Source organism: Podarcis melisellensis (assembly GCF_964234715.1).
Source record: "Podarcis melisellensis genome assembly, chromosome: 13".
Taxonomy (NCBI): domain Eukaryota; kingdom Metazoa; phylum Chordata; class Lepidosauria; order Squamata; family Lacertidae; genus Podarcis; species Podarcis melisellensis.
The window spans coordinates 29,965,816-29,980,507 of NC_138545.1; the positions used below are offsets into that span (position 1 = coordinate 29,965,816).

General features: G+C 48.6%; 1 protein-coding gene across 4 annotated transcripts in view; it reads left to right on the forward strand.

The window, feature by feature from the left end:
- Positions 1 to 14,692, forward strand: part of RARA (retinoic acid receptor alpha) — a 186,835-nt gene that overhangs the window by 167,855 nt on the left and 4,288 nt on the right. For all 4 annotated transcript variants that reach the window (XM_081886353.1, XM_081886352.1, XM_081886351.1 and 1 more), the window contains 5 exons: positions 2,477 to 2,625; positions 5,506 to 5,647; positions 10,491 to 10,651; positions 12,498 to 12,674; positions 14,167 to 14,371. In XM_081886353.1, the coding sequence (XP_081742479.1) occupies positions 2,477 to 2,625; positions 5,506 to 5,647; positions 10,491 to 10,651; positions 12,498 to 12,674; positions 14,167 to 14,371 (834 nt within the window). The remainder of the gene's footprint in view (positions 1 to 2,476; positions 2,626 to 5,505; positions 5,648 to 10,490; positions 10,652 to 12,497; positions 12,675 to 14,166; positions 14,372 to 14,692) is intronic.

Sequence of the window (14,692 nt, forward strand, 5' to 3'; positions counted from 1 at the left end):
TTCAGCAGGGAACCGGTCCACTGTCCCTCAGACCTTGAGGGGGGCCAGACTATATTTTGGGGAAAAAATATGAATGAATTCCTATGCCCCACAAATAACCCAAAGATGCATTTTTAATAAAAGCACACATTCTACTCATGTAAACATGCTGATTCCCGGACCGTCCGCGGGCCAGATTTAGAAGGCGATTGGGCCGGTTCCGGCCCCCGGGCCTTAGGTTGCCTACCCATGCACTACACCAGCCTGGCCCACCTGCCCGAGCTGTGCAAAAGTACTTCCGGCTACAGCCACCACTTGAGCATTCAGGAGCACAGGATAATCCCAAATCCCATCCTTAGATCAGCTTCCCTGCTGGCCAGCAGCACCTCTGTCTCGCCACCTCCTGTCCCCAGCTCCCTTTAGGCCCCTTTTTCATTTTGCCTGCTGAAGGATCTGTATAACTCCAGAGCTTGCGTGCTTTTTATGGCAACAGATTTTTGATTCAGTAAAATTAAGCTCACCTTGTTCTGCTGTTTTTTGGCAGGAGGGAGCTCCCTCCTTAACTAATCCTGCAAGTTGGCCCCTCAGAATCTTGGCTTCCCATCCCATTTGCTGTAACCCATCTCAAGACCCCTGCTTCCTTCTCTGAGATGGGAATAATATCCAGGCTTTTAGCTGCATCCTGTTACAACCAGCCCAGACCTGCTTCCTTCTGCATCGGTGGCTAGGAGTCCAGATTCCCAGGCTTTTCTTCCTCTAGGGATCATCCGTAGGATATATTGCATTTTAAATGTCTTCTAAAAACCCTTTTCTACCTTCCGTCACACTTCTGCACCATTTCTAACCAGCAACGAAGGTCTCGCTTGTCGCAACTGCATTATATCTCCCCACCCACAGAGATGTGTGACATACTTTATAGGGGATTCCCTGCCTCATATCACAGACACAAGATTGCACTCTTGTAGTCAGTGGTAATTAACTTGGAGCAACCACGCAACAACTATTCACACCCCTTTCGCCCTAGAAGCAAAAGAACCCCGAACCCCGGTTATTTTGCTAAACTCCGTTGTTAAGCAGATATGCACTCTGTGAAAGCACAGAGGCACTTTGGTCTATACAATAACACTCTGTGTGTGTGTGTGTGTTTCTGGCATTAAATTGCAGGTTTTGTTGTTGTTGTTTTTAAGACAAGCGTCCAGATTGTTTTATCGTCCTCCTTCCCGAAAGCAAACCCCTTTCCTTCCAGATCCAGGAATCCAGCAGCGTCAAGTCCCTACTGCACTGCCTCCCTTTCCCCCTCCCCTCCCCACCACCCCGCCCTGTTCTGCTGAGCTGCTGTGCCAAGCATGTAAAGCTCCTGGGATTGGCTGTGTCTGGCTCAATCCCACATCTTATTTCTCTGGCCTGAAAATGTCAAATCGCATATCGCTGCGGTGCCATCCCACCCTTGCGGAGAGCATGCTGGAGGCGGCTTCCAAAGCTTCCAGGCCTTCGGGCATCCCTGTTTGGGGTTACTTTTCCCTACTGGGCTGTCCTGTTCCCACTTCTCAGTGTTTCTCGGGGAGGGTATCTTACGTAAAGGCTTTACGGTTGCAGAATCTGCCTGCTAAAATACGAGCAGCTGAGCAGCATCCCTCCAGGACAGAGCGCTGGGGCAGCTCAGGCTCCAATCCTGCTGTTGAAACCACAGAATGCCAGGAGGCCAGCTGACATTTGTACAGTGGTACCTCGGGTTTCTGTTCTCATCCTGAAGCGAAGTTCTTAACCTGAGGTACTATTTCTGGGTTAGCGAAGTCTGTAACCTGAAGCGTCTGTAACCTGAAGCGTATGTAACCCGAGGTACCACTGTACTGGGATTTGCCTCTGATTAGCAGCCGTTGCATGATCTGCGGGGGCCTACCCCACCCCAGATTTCTAAGTTCAGTCAAGACAAAACCCCAAATTCAGTGCAAAGGATACGAATTGATGACCAAACAGCAATTGTTTTAGAATGTAATCTTCTTCACATCCTGTGTTAGTATCCCTGCAGAGAATTTGGAAGGTTTTTTTTTCTTTTCCTTTTTCTTTAGGGCAGTTAATAGTAGGCAGAACCAAGTAAGTTATTTTTGTGTGCAAATGTCTCAAGAGCACATGCCCTTGCTGCTTCCTTGTCTTGCGTCTGTTTCCCATCACAGATCAAATGTGTGAATGGACCATGTCACAGATCAAACACCATGGTTACAGCTTTCATTTCTCCTCACATCACCTTACATGCAATGTTTTTTGCGTTGAAACGGTTCACACATTCAGCTCTAGCCAAGCATTCGTCCTCAAACATAGGGAAGAGAAGTGATGTATGAACACAAGGCCCATAAGTGGCATTATGAAAGTGAATTGGTCGGGTGATTTCATCATGTAGGTTCCAGGCAGACTCCCCACCCCTCACCCCAAATGCAGCCTCTTCTGTTTGCGTATTTAGGCCCTGAGAAGCTCACCTGATTTCTCTTTTTTCCTGCAGCCATTGAAACGCAGAGTACCAGCTCGGAAGAGATTGTGCCCAGCCCCCCTTCACCGCCCCCACTGCCCCGAATCTACAAGCCCTGCTTTGTGTGCCAGGATAAGTCTTCTGGCTATCACTATGGGGTCAGCGCCTGTGAAGGATGCAAGGTGAGAACGGAAAGGGCAGCTGGGAAAGAAGGAGACCTATTCTGCAGGGGAAAGACATTGGTGGGGGGAATGCCAATTGGTTGGTTGTGCGAGTTGCAAGTACAGTTTTTAGCGGCCGAGACAGACCACAGGCAATTACAAAAGATGGGCCATGAACATGGAACTCTTGAGACAGGTACTGCGATGTAGTGGGGACGATAAAAAGTGAAGCACACCACACGTTCACTCCTGGCTGGCGTGTTTCCCCCCCGCACACAGGCCTTGTGGCTAGGCCCCATTGATAGTCACACAGCCTGTTTCCCTGTTGCTACCACCTGCTCCCCAGCTATTAGGGCCGGTACTGCAATGCCATGTCCCATAATAATCTGAGGCCACTAAGCTTAGGTTTTGCCCCTATCCCATGGGTATAGGGGGACAGAACAGTGTTCACGCAGAGCTTAGAAGCCAAGCTCTCAACTCTTCCATGCTAGGAGGAATTATTATCACCATCGTTGTCATTGCTAATATTATTATTGTTAGAATTTATTACCCACCCCTTACTCTAATGTCCCAGGGTGGCTTACAGTTTTAAAAGCCTCATTGATATTAAAGCACAATATTAAAAATAGTGCAAGACAACTTAAAATTACAAAAAACAACAACAAGCTGAGTCCTGAAAATAATACATCTCAGGTATCGAGGCGTGTCTTCAGCAGTGGAGATTTCTGAGCACCAGGTTGACAACCACTGTTTAAAAACCTCTGCCTTATTCATAGTTAAGGCCATTTCCACTGTGTGCGTTTTTCCTTCTTGCAGACTGAGACAAGCAAATTGTTGTAAGACCAAGCAACAGTCCAGCAATGCAGTTGAGGTTATAGGATTGTAGTGTTGGAAGGGACCCCCAGGGTCATCTAGTCCAACCCCCCCCCCCCCGGCAAATAGATAATTCCGTCGTTGTGCCTGTAGGGTTGCCATATTTTGAAGAGGGGGGGAAAAAGAGGACACACTTGTCGATTTCTACTTTTAACGATGGATTGCTAGGATGACTTTCAGTTTACAAACCCATGAAAAAGAGGACATGTCCTGGAAAAAGGACCCTAATTATCGATAGTTCTGGTTCTTCTTGAAAGATGAGGATAGCTGGCGTGGGCACAAGGGTATGTTTTAGTGTATTCACAAGAGTTGTGTTCACTCTTCTTTTTCAAAATTCCTGTTTATTCCTCTGTCTTTCTGCTAAGAGGATGAGCTCCAGTTGCTCTACCTGTGCGCCACACACACACATGCCCTCACTTGCACCGGGCTTGGCAGTGTGACCCTGTAGGACTGGCAGAGATCAGCCTGAGCGGGCAGGCGCTGTGCTATGTGCTCAGTCCCCAACAGCAAATCCCTTCCCTCTGGCTCATTAACACGAGGCCCTTTGTGCCTCTGGTAGCCTGGAAGAAAGGCCTTTCTCCTTCCCCGCCAGGAGTCTCCTAATCTCATTAGAGGGACGTGGCAATGTTGTCTTCGCTCCCCTCTGCCATTGAGTAGCCGGGCCTCTGCCACGGCCACCCCCAAAGCAATGGGCCTCAACTTCTGACTGCGTGCCTGTCCCAGTTGCTTGCAGGGTTGGCCCTTTTTGGGGGGTTTAGCACTTAAGAGAGCTGCTGACATTTGGTTCTCTTGAGAATGTGCAACATCGGGCTGTTTATATTCTGAACCCCAGTGTAGTTTCAGAGAGGAGGTGGTAATCCTGAGAGTCTCGGGTTTCTAGCCCTCATGTGTAGAACAATGTTTGCCCCTCCCTCTTACTCCTCAGTCATTACTAAAGGCCTACATTCTCTGAAGCCCCGACTTATTGTAACATCAAATATATTCAATTTGCTTAGTTCTGGGAGTGTAAATCAGACTTCCTGGATTTCTTGAGGTGGGGGCAGCAGTAGTGAGAGCGTAGGCAAAGCCTTTTTCGGTAAGGCCCATCCCTGTGGATGTAGTTGCATAAAATAGACACCAGAAGGCTTAGTTTGGTCAGAATCAAGTATACACTTCCAGAGTCAATGCTGAATACATTACTTCTGGTATATGAGCCACCATTAGCTTCTAGTCTAGAGGAACGTGAAAATATGTGTCCTGGGCTTTTTAGACTTGTCAACCCATGTGCTATCTGAAACCAAAGGGGCACATTGGTTGCTAGATGTGAAATATATTGGGATTATCTTCAGCTCTCCTACCCCACTACTGTGCCCTGGGCAGCTCTTAACATTTCAACAGCAGAAAAGGAAGAGCCTGTGGGGCCCTCTAGAGCAGTGTTTCCCAACCTTGGGCCTCCAGATGTTTTTGGCCTACAACTCCCATCATCCCTAGCTAGCAAGACCAGTGGTCAGGGATGATGGGAATTGTAGTTCAAAAACAGCTGGAGGCCCAAGGTTGGGAAACACTGCTCTAGAGGATGTTGGGACTCCAAGTCCCATCAGCCCCAGCCAGTGGTCAAGGATGATGGGAGTTGTAGTCAGTGGCATCTGAGGGGGCAGGGCTGCAGGTTTCCAACCCCTGCTGTAGTACTTTTTTTTAGCATGTGCAAAGAGCTTCATGCACATTGTTTTTTTATTTACTCACTCGAAAGGATTTATACCCTGCTCTTGAGCCAGGAAAGCTCGCTCCCAGAGCGTACTTACAAATCAATAAGAATAACGCAGCCCCTTCCTTCAGGCTTATGATATAAAAAGACAGGACATAGAAGCAGGGTGGTGGTGGGGAAGGACACACACACACACACACACACACACACACACACACAGACACACACATACAACCCACCCGGTCTCACACAGCAGCAACAGTTGGGGGGCTGAAAGTGAGGGAAGGAAGGGTCTGCCTTGGTCTCATGCCTTGCTTTCCCCCTCTTCTCCCTCCCCCTTACAGGGCTTTTTCCGCCGCAGCATCCAGAAGAACATGGTGTACACCTGCCACCGCGACAAGAACTGCATCATCAACAAAGTGACGCGGAACCGCTGTCAATACTGCCGCCTGCAGAAGTGCTTCGAAGTTGGCATGTCCAAGGAGTGTAAGTGGGGGAGGAAGGGAAGCTGTTATGCATCCTCTTAAAGCAGTGGTGGCCAAACGTGGCCTGCCAGCTGTTTTTAGACTACAATTCCCATCATCCCTGACCACTGGTCCTGTTAGCTAGGGATGATGGGAGCTGTAGTCCAAAAACAGCTGGAGGGCCAGGTTTGCCCACCACTGTCTTAAAGTAACAGGTCCTCACCCCCACCCCGAATGCCTTTCCACATTCGAAACTCACAGGGGCCGTTGAGCAAAGTCAATGATCCTGATTCGAATCTCCACAAAGGCTGTTGGCCCCCTTTGTTGGCCAATCCACAAGCTGTGTCTCCCTTAAGAACAGCAGAGCATTTTCAAATCATAATTCAAAACAGAGTGCCGCAGAGAGTCCCCTGTGAGACGGACTTTGAAAGGTGAGGGCTAAAGTAGTCCTGGAAAGACTTTGGAGGAAGAAGAGGAAAGAGCAGACCTGACATGGAACAGAGAATGTAACAGGGGCCATTGGCATATTCACTTGCGGTGGAAGAGCAAAAAGAAAAGAAAAAGGTAAGGGAGATGAGAGAGGCAAGAGATGTTCATTTCTGAAAGTCAGATTTCTAGTCCTCAGGATTACGGAGGTACGTTTCAAAGTTTGTGGTTGTGTTGATGAAACTTCTAGGGTTTAGCAAAGAGAGGGTTGTACCCAGTGCTAGTTGTACTCAGAGGAGACTCAATCGAAATTGGTGACTCCAAGTTAGTCATGTCCCTTAACTTTAAGGGGCCTGTTCTGAGCAGGGTTTGTCTTGGCTGCAACCCAGAATGTCTGGGCCATGCATGATCGCTAGGCCTTCCTTGAGGTTTCAAGGCCTGGTTATGGCTTCCCTGCCAATGCGCTCTCTACTTCCCACTCAGCCGTATCTTTCCTCCCGCACGACATCTCTTGCGGAAATAATAATAATGCAGTGTTTGCATTTTAAAAATAAATCAATCATCAAATTGACCAGTGCAAATATAGGATGTTGCAGCTGTGTGGATATGTAGGACATTACGTCCAGTTTCACATATTTTGGGGGGAAAGGGGAAGGGTTCCCCATTCTTGCTGGTTCTTGGAGGGGGGAGCTCACCATGACTGCCCTCTCCCTCCTCCAGCCTCCCCCAAAACAGCTGCCATTGAGATGGAGGGATTTTTCCAGCTTTCACCCCAAAGTGATGGTGCATGGAGCTCGCCCCTCTGCTTTGTGCTAATTTTGAGGGTGTTTCCCCGGCAACCGGTGATTGATGATGTCAGAGATAAATGACGCAGACAGGGCCCTCCTGGCGTCTGCAGTGCCTAGTTGTCATGGCTCCCGACTGTAATGGGGGTGGGGGCGGAGGGAACCCCACTTCGCCATGACAACTCCAAGGGTGAGATTAATAAACCCTTGGGGTGGGGAAATAGCAGATTGATCCAGTCGAAAGGGAGGGCTGGATGGGTGGGGAATCGGTGGTTGATCTGGGACATTGGCGGTCCTGCCCTCCCCAACCCCTTTTGCCTTTTAGGTGAGAAACAGGATAATGAAGAAATAGGGCAATCAGGAAGATGTGGGGTGGGGCAGGCATTATTCTGGCCTAGTCCCGGCCTTGCTCTCCACCCATTTTTGCTGAGTAGCAATATATAATCCTGGAGTCCCTTTTTAATGACCACAGTCCATCTGTCGCCCCTGGAGATGTTCTAAGGGAGAGAAAGATGACTTTGCTGACCAAATAATAGCCAGCAGGAGGACGACTCTCGTTGAATTCAGGTACAGAGCTAAGGCAGGGCAGGAGCCGATGTCTTCCTGAGATGTAGAGCCACTCTTTTTTCCAGGGAGGAAGGGAATTCAAGTACAAACCAAACTGAAATGTTTGTTAGGGAGCGGGCGCAGAAAATGAGGAACGCGGGGGCACCTTTCCCAAATCTGCTTTTAAGATCCGCCAACAACACACACACACACACACACACTTCTCCTTGTGCCAGCTGCTTTTTCTCCCCCCCCCAGCCCCTATGTGATGATGGATGCAGTATTTCCCCCCCGCCCCAACTGCTTGTCTGGACTGCGCTTTATTGAATTTGCCAAGCAGACATGACTGATTTCCGAATTATCCCCCTCCCTCCCGCCCCCACCTCCTCCCTCAGGCAGGGCGGTGAAATGTACCAGCCCACTGTGAGCGAAAGACTCATCTGGCGTTACCGCCGCCTCACAATTTGTATTTATTTTATTAATATATAGATATAAGTGTGTGTATGTTTTTAAGGAAAAAATAAACCCCAAAAGGGTACACACCAACCATGCATTCCCACATGACTTCCTCCAGGAATTATCCTACTTTTGAGTCCTATGCAAGGATATAATACCACAAGAGAGACCAAAAAAAAAACCATACACAAAGCTTTGTGCTTGCCTTGATAAATCCCTTCCACGCAGAGGCAACGCCACAAATCTGATGCATGTGGCCACGTCTTGTTTAGCAGCCCTTGGGTCTTAGTTCTGTAATTTGCGAACAGTTTTTTGTTCTATGTAGGTTAATTAAATTAGTTAAGAGGCTCTGGTTTGACTTTCTTTTGTCTGCTTGAATTTCTAGCCCCTTCTCATGTTTAGGGTTCCTGGCAGGTTAGAGAGAGAGAGAGCTGCTCACGGGAAGACATGTAGGAAACAACCCATTTCAGATACCTTGGCACAACATAACAAATGTTTAGAGCTCTGCTCCCTTTGCTAGCTTTCTCCCCCGCCCCCCAATGTGCCAATAAACAGCTTGTGCAGAGAAGGTTGTAAACACTTCCTTAAGAGATTTGGGCGTTGGCAAGTTTCCAGTGGAAGAGAATTCCACTCTTAGTTTGCTGAGTGGATGGTCCTCATGAGGACGACGCCCCTGGTAGGTCTTAGGGAGCACTAATGTAGGGGAGGAAGACATTTCAGGAACTAATGGCTGAAAGTGGAGCAGGTCAAACAAGGCACAGGTTAGGATGGCAGGCTAGCTTAGGTCTGGAGGGTTGCCTGTTCTCCTTTCCCTTGATGGGGTTGCACTCCCCCTGAAGGAAAATGCCTGCAATCTCATGTTCACTTGGACCCTTCTTTTCTGTTGGGTTGATAGATTTTTGTGTGCGCATGTGCAGGGCCTTCTCAGTGGTGATTCTCAAGCTCTGGAATATGTGCCTCCAGAGCAGGCACCTCAAACTGACATTTCTTGACATTTCAGCTGCTGGTTAAAGTTTCATTGATCGTGAAGAAGGCTCTTTCTTAACGGCGGCTGGTCATTTTTATACTAAGCACGTCTTTCTCTTTTCGCTTTGTTCTTTGATAACTATTTCTAAGCATCTCTGTGATTTTTTTGGAAATGACTTTTAAAAACTGTGATGATTGAATGTGATCTCAGGTGCTGCTTTTTTTGGCACCAAGGGGAAAAAGGTATAGAAGTGCTGAACTAAACAAACAGACTGAGATTGGAAGTAAGAATATAATGGTTAAATATTTCTGGGAGCAAAGAAAACCACACTTAGCTGGATAAATGAATGGTTTCTGTTGCTTCGGCTGCCAGTCACTGAGCTCTGGAAAGGACACACATGCATGTGGGTATGTGGGCCCACACACATGCTCCTTTGGACATATTGCATGCACACACATCCGTCATGAGGCCAGGTTGTGTCTTCCTAGCTTCCCAGGGGCATGAAAAGCTGCCACATAGTGAACAAGATGTCTTGTGGCATGTTGTGGCACCAAGTAAATGATTTGGTGAATGAATACATTCTGTTTGCATTCCAGGACTAAGGTAGGATTGGGAACGGCTCCAGTTTACTATAGGGGCAGGTAGGGGAGGTGTCTCCCTCCCTCCTCTCCTGCAACATCTAGTTGCCAACCAGTGTTAGAAACTCAGCTATATAAGCTAGGTGCCGAATGCCTCTTTAAACCAGTCACCAAAACGGAATGTCTAGTTGCCTTTTGGTGGTCCAGACAGCTCGAAAGTCGTATTTTTCAATGAAGCTTTTTGGTTCCTGAAATCCCATTCTGATTGTGCAGATAAAAAATCATGGGTAGAATTCTACAGGATGTGTTCAGCTAGTGTGTTAAAACAGTCAAGATCCAAGGATCCCCAGGCATGCACCTCCAGATGGTGGAGGCGTCAGGCACCTTCACTTGGTCGCAGCAAGTGGCCGATGGCCAGGTGCCAAATGCACCTGGCAAATTCCGAACGCTGTTGTGATCACTTTCTTGGGACTTCAGGAGCTATTCGATCTGCAGGCCCACTTTCAGTTTGCAGGCTCACTCTCCAGCGTAACACACAGTGGCCTGGATTGGGAAGGCTGATCTGTCGGTGGAGCTAGAGCAGGGCGGACAGCCAGTAGAAGGATGCTGAGAGACGACAATCAGCGGAGGCATTTTTGTTGTATTTGCGTGGCTTTGTTTCTTGGATGCCTTCCTTGCGGAGGTGGTGGAGCACCCTTCATTTGTAGAAGGCCCCGGGTTCAATGGCCATCTGTCTTGGATGCTTTAGTTGAGATTCCTGCATTGCCATGGGTTGGGGGGCCTTCCAGCTCTTTGATTCAATCCCTGCAGGTAGGGCTGGGAATACCCCCTGCCTGCCTTAAATCCTTGAGGTTGTGTTGACAGTAACAGAGCTTGATGGACCAGTGGTGTGACTCAGTATCAGACATCTCAAGTGCATTTCTTTTTCCATTTATCGTTGTTGTTGTTGTTGTTGTTATATAACGAATCACAAATAATGGCCATGGCCAAAGATGAGGAAGGGTGGGTTGGTTCTCCCTTTAGGGCTCTTCTTGATTTCTCACTCTCTCGGAAAGCGCCGGTCCTCACTTTTGCGATCCTCTCTTCTTTGCTTGCCTTCCTCTCCAGCCGTCCGGAACGACAGGAACAAGAAGAAGAAAGACGCCCCCAAGCAGGAATGTTCGGAGAGCTACATCATCACGCCTGAGGTGGAGGACCTCATAGAGAAAGTGCGCAAAGCCCACCAGGAGACCTTCCCTGCCCTCTGCCAGCTGGGCAAGTACACCACGGTGAGTGGCAACCCGAGAGAGGCAGTGGGAGGGAAGTGGGAGCTGGAAGTGTTGATTGGTGCAGTTGGCGGGAAGGTGGGAACCATAGGCAGTCAGCTGGGGTGGGGAACCCCAGCTGGGGCTATGATACCGCCCAGTGTGGCGCTTGAACCCATGATCCTGAGATTAAGTGTCTTGTGCTCTACTTGTGCTGGACAACTCCCTGAAATTCCTCTACAAAAACAAAACAAGCCATAACTCTGCAACCTTGATCAGTTTTGCTAGTTGAGCACCTTAGTCCTTGCTGGTTTGCTTTTCCAACTCCACCTGGTACGCAGGCTGAGACCCTACCTGCCCGCGGACTGTCTTGCCATAGTGGTGCATGCTCTAATTATCTCCCGCTTGGACTACTGCAATGCGCTGTATGTGGGGCTACCTTTGAAGGTGACCCGGAAACTACAACTAATCCAGAATGCGGCAGCTAGACTGGTGACTGGGGGCGGCCGCCGAGACCACATAACACCAGTCTTGAAAGACCTACATTGGCTCCCAGTACGTTTCCGAGCACAATTCAAAGTGCTGGTGACCTTTAAAGCTCTCAACGGCCTTGGTCCAGTATACCTGAAGGAGCGTCTCCACCCCCATCCTTCTGCCCGGACACTGAGGTCCAGCGCCGAGGGCTTTCTGGCGGTTCCCTCATTGCGAGAAGCAAAGCTACAAGGACCAGGCAGGGGGCCTTCTCGGTAGTGGCGCCCACCCTGTGGAACACCCTCCCATCAGATGTCAAAGCGATAAACAACTACCTGACATTCAGAAGACATCTTAAGGCAGCCCTGTTTAGGGAAGTTTTTAATGCATGATATTTTAGTGTATTTTTGGTTCCTGTGGAAGCTGCCCAGAGTGGCTGGGGAAACCCAGCCAGATGGGCGGGGTACAAATAATAAATTATTATTATTATTCCATTGCTTTCCCTCTGAAACTGCCTTTTGCAGAGTCCAGACTAATTGTCCGTTCATTCCACATGGAGCAGCTCTTCAGAATCTGAGGCAGAGAAAAGGTCTTTCCACATCACTTCCTTTGTGGTCCTTTTAACCAGGGATGGAATCTGAGATATTTGCAATGGCCCTTCCGCTAGCTGGACTAGGCAGCCCCATTCTCCTTGCTCCTGAGCTTCCCCTGGGCCCTTGCCACATTACTTAGGCTCCTCTATCCAGCCACAAGGGCAAGGAACCTGCTTGTGTTGTTTTATAAATACATCCCATCTTTTAGTTACAGGGCCTACGCAAGGCAGCTTCCAGGACTGCTCAGGTGAAAGCTGAGTGTCTCAAGAGGAGCTGCTTAGTTAGGCCAGCAGTTCAGAAAGATGGCGAGACACAAGTCCCAGCCCGATATGTGCAGATGTGGCACTCATGAAATGTTCGTTCGCATTTGTAAAAGCTGTCCGTAGTTGGAAGATGTTACTTTTAAAGCTAGCCCCCAAAATGACAGAGAAACACAAAAATATAATAAATTCTTCTCCTCACCTGTGCCTGGATTTTATGTTTTCGTGTATTGTTGTCACTGTTTAGAGGTGTTTATTCTGTATATGTTACATTGGAATACTACTTGTTTCTTAAAATAAAAAGGTTTTTAAAGAAAAAAAAATGTAAAACGTGATCAAGTCATGTACTTCACGGGAAGGCAAGGTGGCCAGACAGTGTAGCCAGAGAATCTATTTCTTCTTAATCTTCCAATTCAATTGAGGCGGGGGTGGGCTGGAATCCACCCCCCCCCCTTTGTTCCCATCTCAAATGCATTCAGCTCTCCCTCTTTTCCTCTCCGTCTTTTCATGCTGACTTTCTGGTCTCTTCTCCTCCCTGCTCCACAGAACAACAGTTCGGATCAGCGGGTCTCTCTCGACATCGACCTGTGGGACAAGTTCAGTGAGTTGTCCACAAAGTGTATCATCAAGACAGTCGAATTCGCCAAGCAGTTGCCAGGCTTCACCACACTCACCATCGCTGACCAGATCACGCTCCTGAAAGCCGCCTGTCTAGACATCCTGGTGAGTCCCACCCCTCCTTCCAACAGGGGCAAGTCATTGGAATCCTTGAACCTATAGGGCAGACATCTTCAGCCTCCTCAGAACCAAAGAACCCTTTTCTTTTTATCATTATGGTGGCCGTGCTGCCATTGCTATCCACCCTAGATCATTCCACGGTCCAGTAGTGAATCCCCAATGCATTAGTGCAGTGTCTCCCAAAGTTGGGTCTTCAACTGTTGCTGGACTACAATTCCCATCACCCCTAGCTTAGCAGGACCAGTGGTCAGGGATGATGGGAATTGTAGTCCAAAAACAGCTAGAGACCCAAGTTAGGGAAACCCTGGACTAGTCGAAGCATCTATGCTATAGGGGGTAGAGGTGCCTGAGTACATGAGAATTGTGGAGTTGGAAGGACTCTCAAGGGTCATTTAGTTCAACTGCTGCAATGTAGGAATCACAGCTGAAGAATCCTTGGCAGGTAAGCTATCCAGCCACTGCTTTAAAACCCCTCTGTAAGGAGAGTCCACAATCCATTCCACTCTTGGAACAGCTCTCACCAGCAAAAAGGTTTTTCCTAAAGTATAGCCAGAACCTCCTTTCTTGTTCAGTCGTACCTTGGATCCTGAACAACTTGGTACTCAGATGTTTTGGCTCCCAAACACCACAAACCCGGAAGTGAGTGTTCCGGTTTGCGAACATTCTTTGGAACCTGAACGTTTGATGGGGCTTCCGTGGCTTCTGATTGGCTGCAGGAAACTCCTGCAGCCAATCAGAAGCCACATTTTGGTTTCTAAACATTCTTGAAAGTCAAACGGACTTCTGGAACGGATTCCATTTGACTTCTGAGATATGATTGTACAGTGGTACCTTGGGTTAAGAACTTAATTTGTTCTGGAGGTCCAATCTTAACCGGAAACTGTTCTTAACTTGAGGTACCACTTTAGCTAATGTGGTCTCCCACTGCCGCCGCCACGCAATTTCTGTTCTCATCCTGAAGCAAAGTTCTCAACCCAAGGTAGTACTTCCGGGTTAGCGGAGTCTGTAACCTGAAGCGTCTGTAACCCGAGGTAGCACTGTAGTTTGAATTGATTGGTTTGGTTCCTCCTACCCTCTGAAGCAGCAGAAAACAAGCTTGCTCCATACTCTGGTTCTCATCTCTTAAAAAAAGCATACAAATGAACCCGTATCCACCACCTCATAGTAACCAATTACAGTGGTACCTCGGGTTACAGACGCTTCAGGTTACAGACGCTTCACATTACAGACTCCACTAACCCAGATATAGTGCTTCAGGTTAAGAACTTTGCTTCAGGATGAGAACAGAAATCGTGCTCCAACGGCACGGCAACAGCAGGAGGCCCCATTAACTATAGTGGTGCTTCAGGATAAGAACGGACCTCCGGAACGAATTAAGTACGTAACCAGAGGTACCACTGTAATAGCATTGCGGAATGTGGAAGGCATTGGGAGCCTCTGTGTGATGCATGCCTCTCCCCCGCATGCTCCTTCCTAGATCCTACGGATATGCACGCGCTACACCCCAGAGCAGGACACCATGACGTTCTCGGACGGCCTGACGCTCAACCGCACTCAGATGCACAACGCAGGCTTTGGGCCCCTCACAGACCTGGTCTTCGCCTTCGCCAACCAGCTGCTGCCACTCGAGATGGATGACGCCGAAACAGGGCTCCTCAGCGCTATCTGCCTCATATGCGGGGGTAAGCACCATTACTGGGACTGAGAGCAGGACCGATGTCCTCCATTCTCAGGGTTTGGTCAGTGGATGCATATAGTCATAATCATAGCTCTGCACTGTGTATGTACAAGAAGAATAATTTGGATTTGATATCCCGCTTTATCACTACCCGAAGGAATCTCAAAGGGGCTAGCATTCTCCTTTCCCTTCCTCCCCCACCACAAACACTCTGTGAGGTGAGTGGGGCTGAGAGACTTCAGAGAAGTGTGACTGGCCCAAGGTCACCCAGGAACTGCATGTGGAGGAGCGGGGAAGCGAACCCGGTTCCCCAGATTACGAGTCC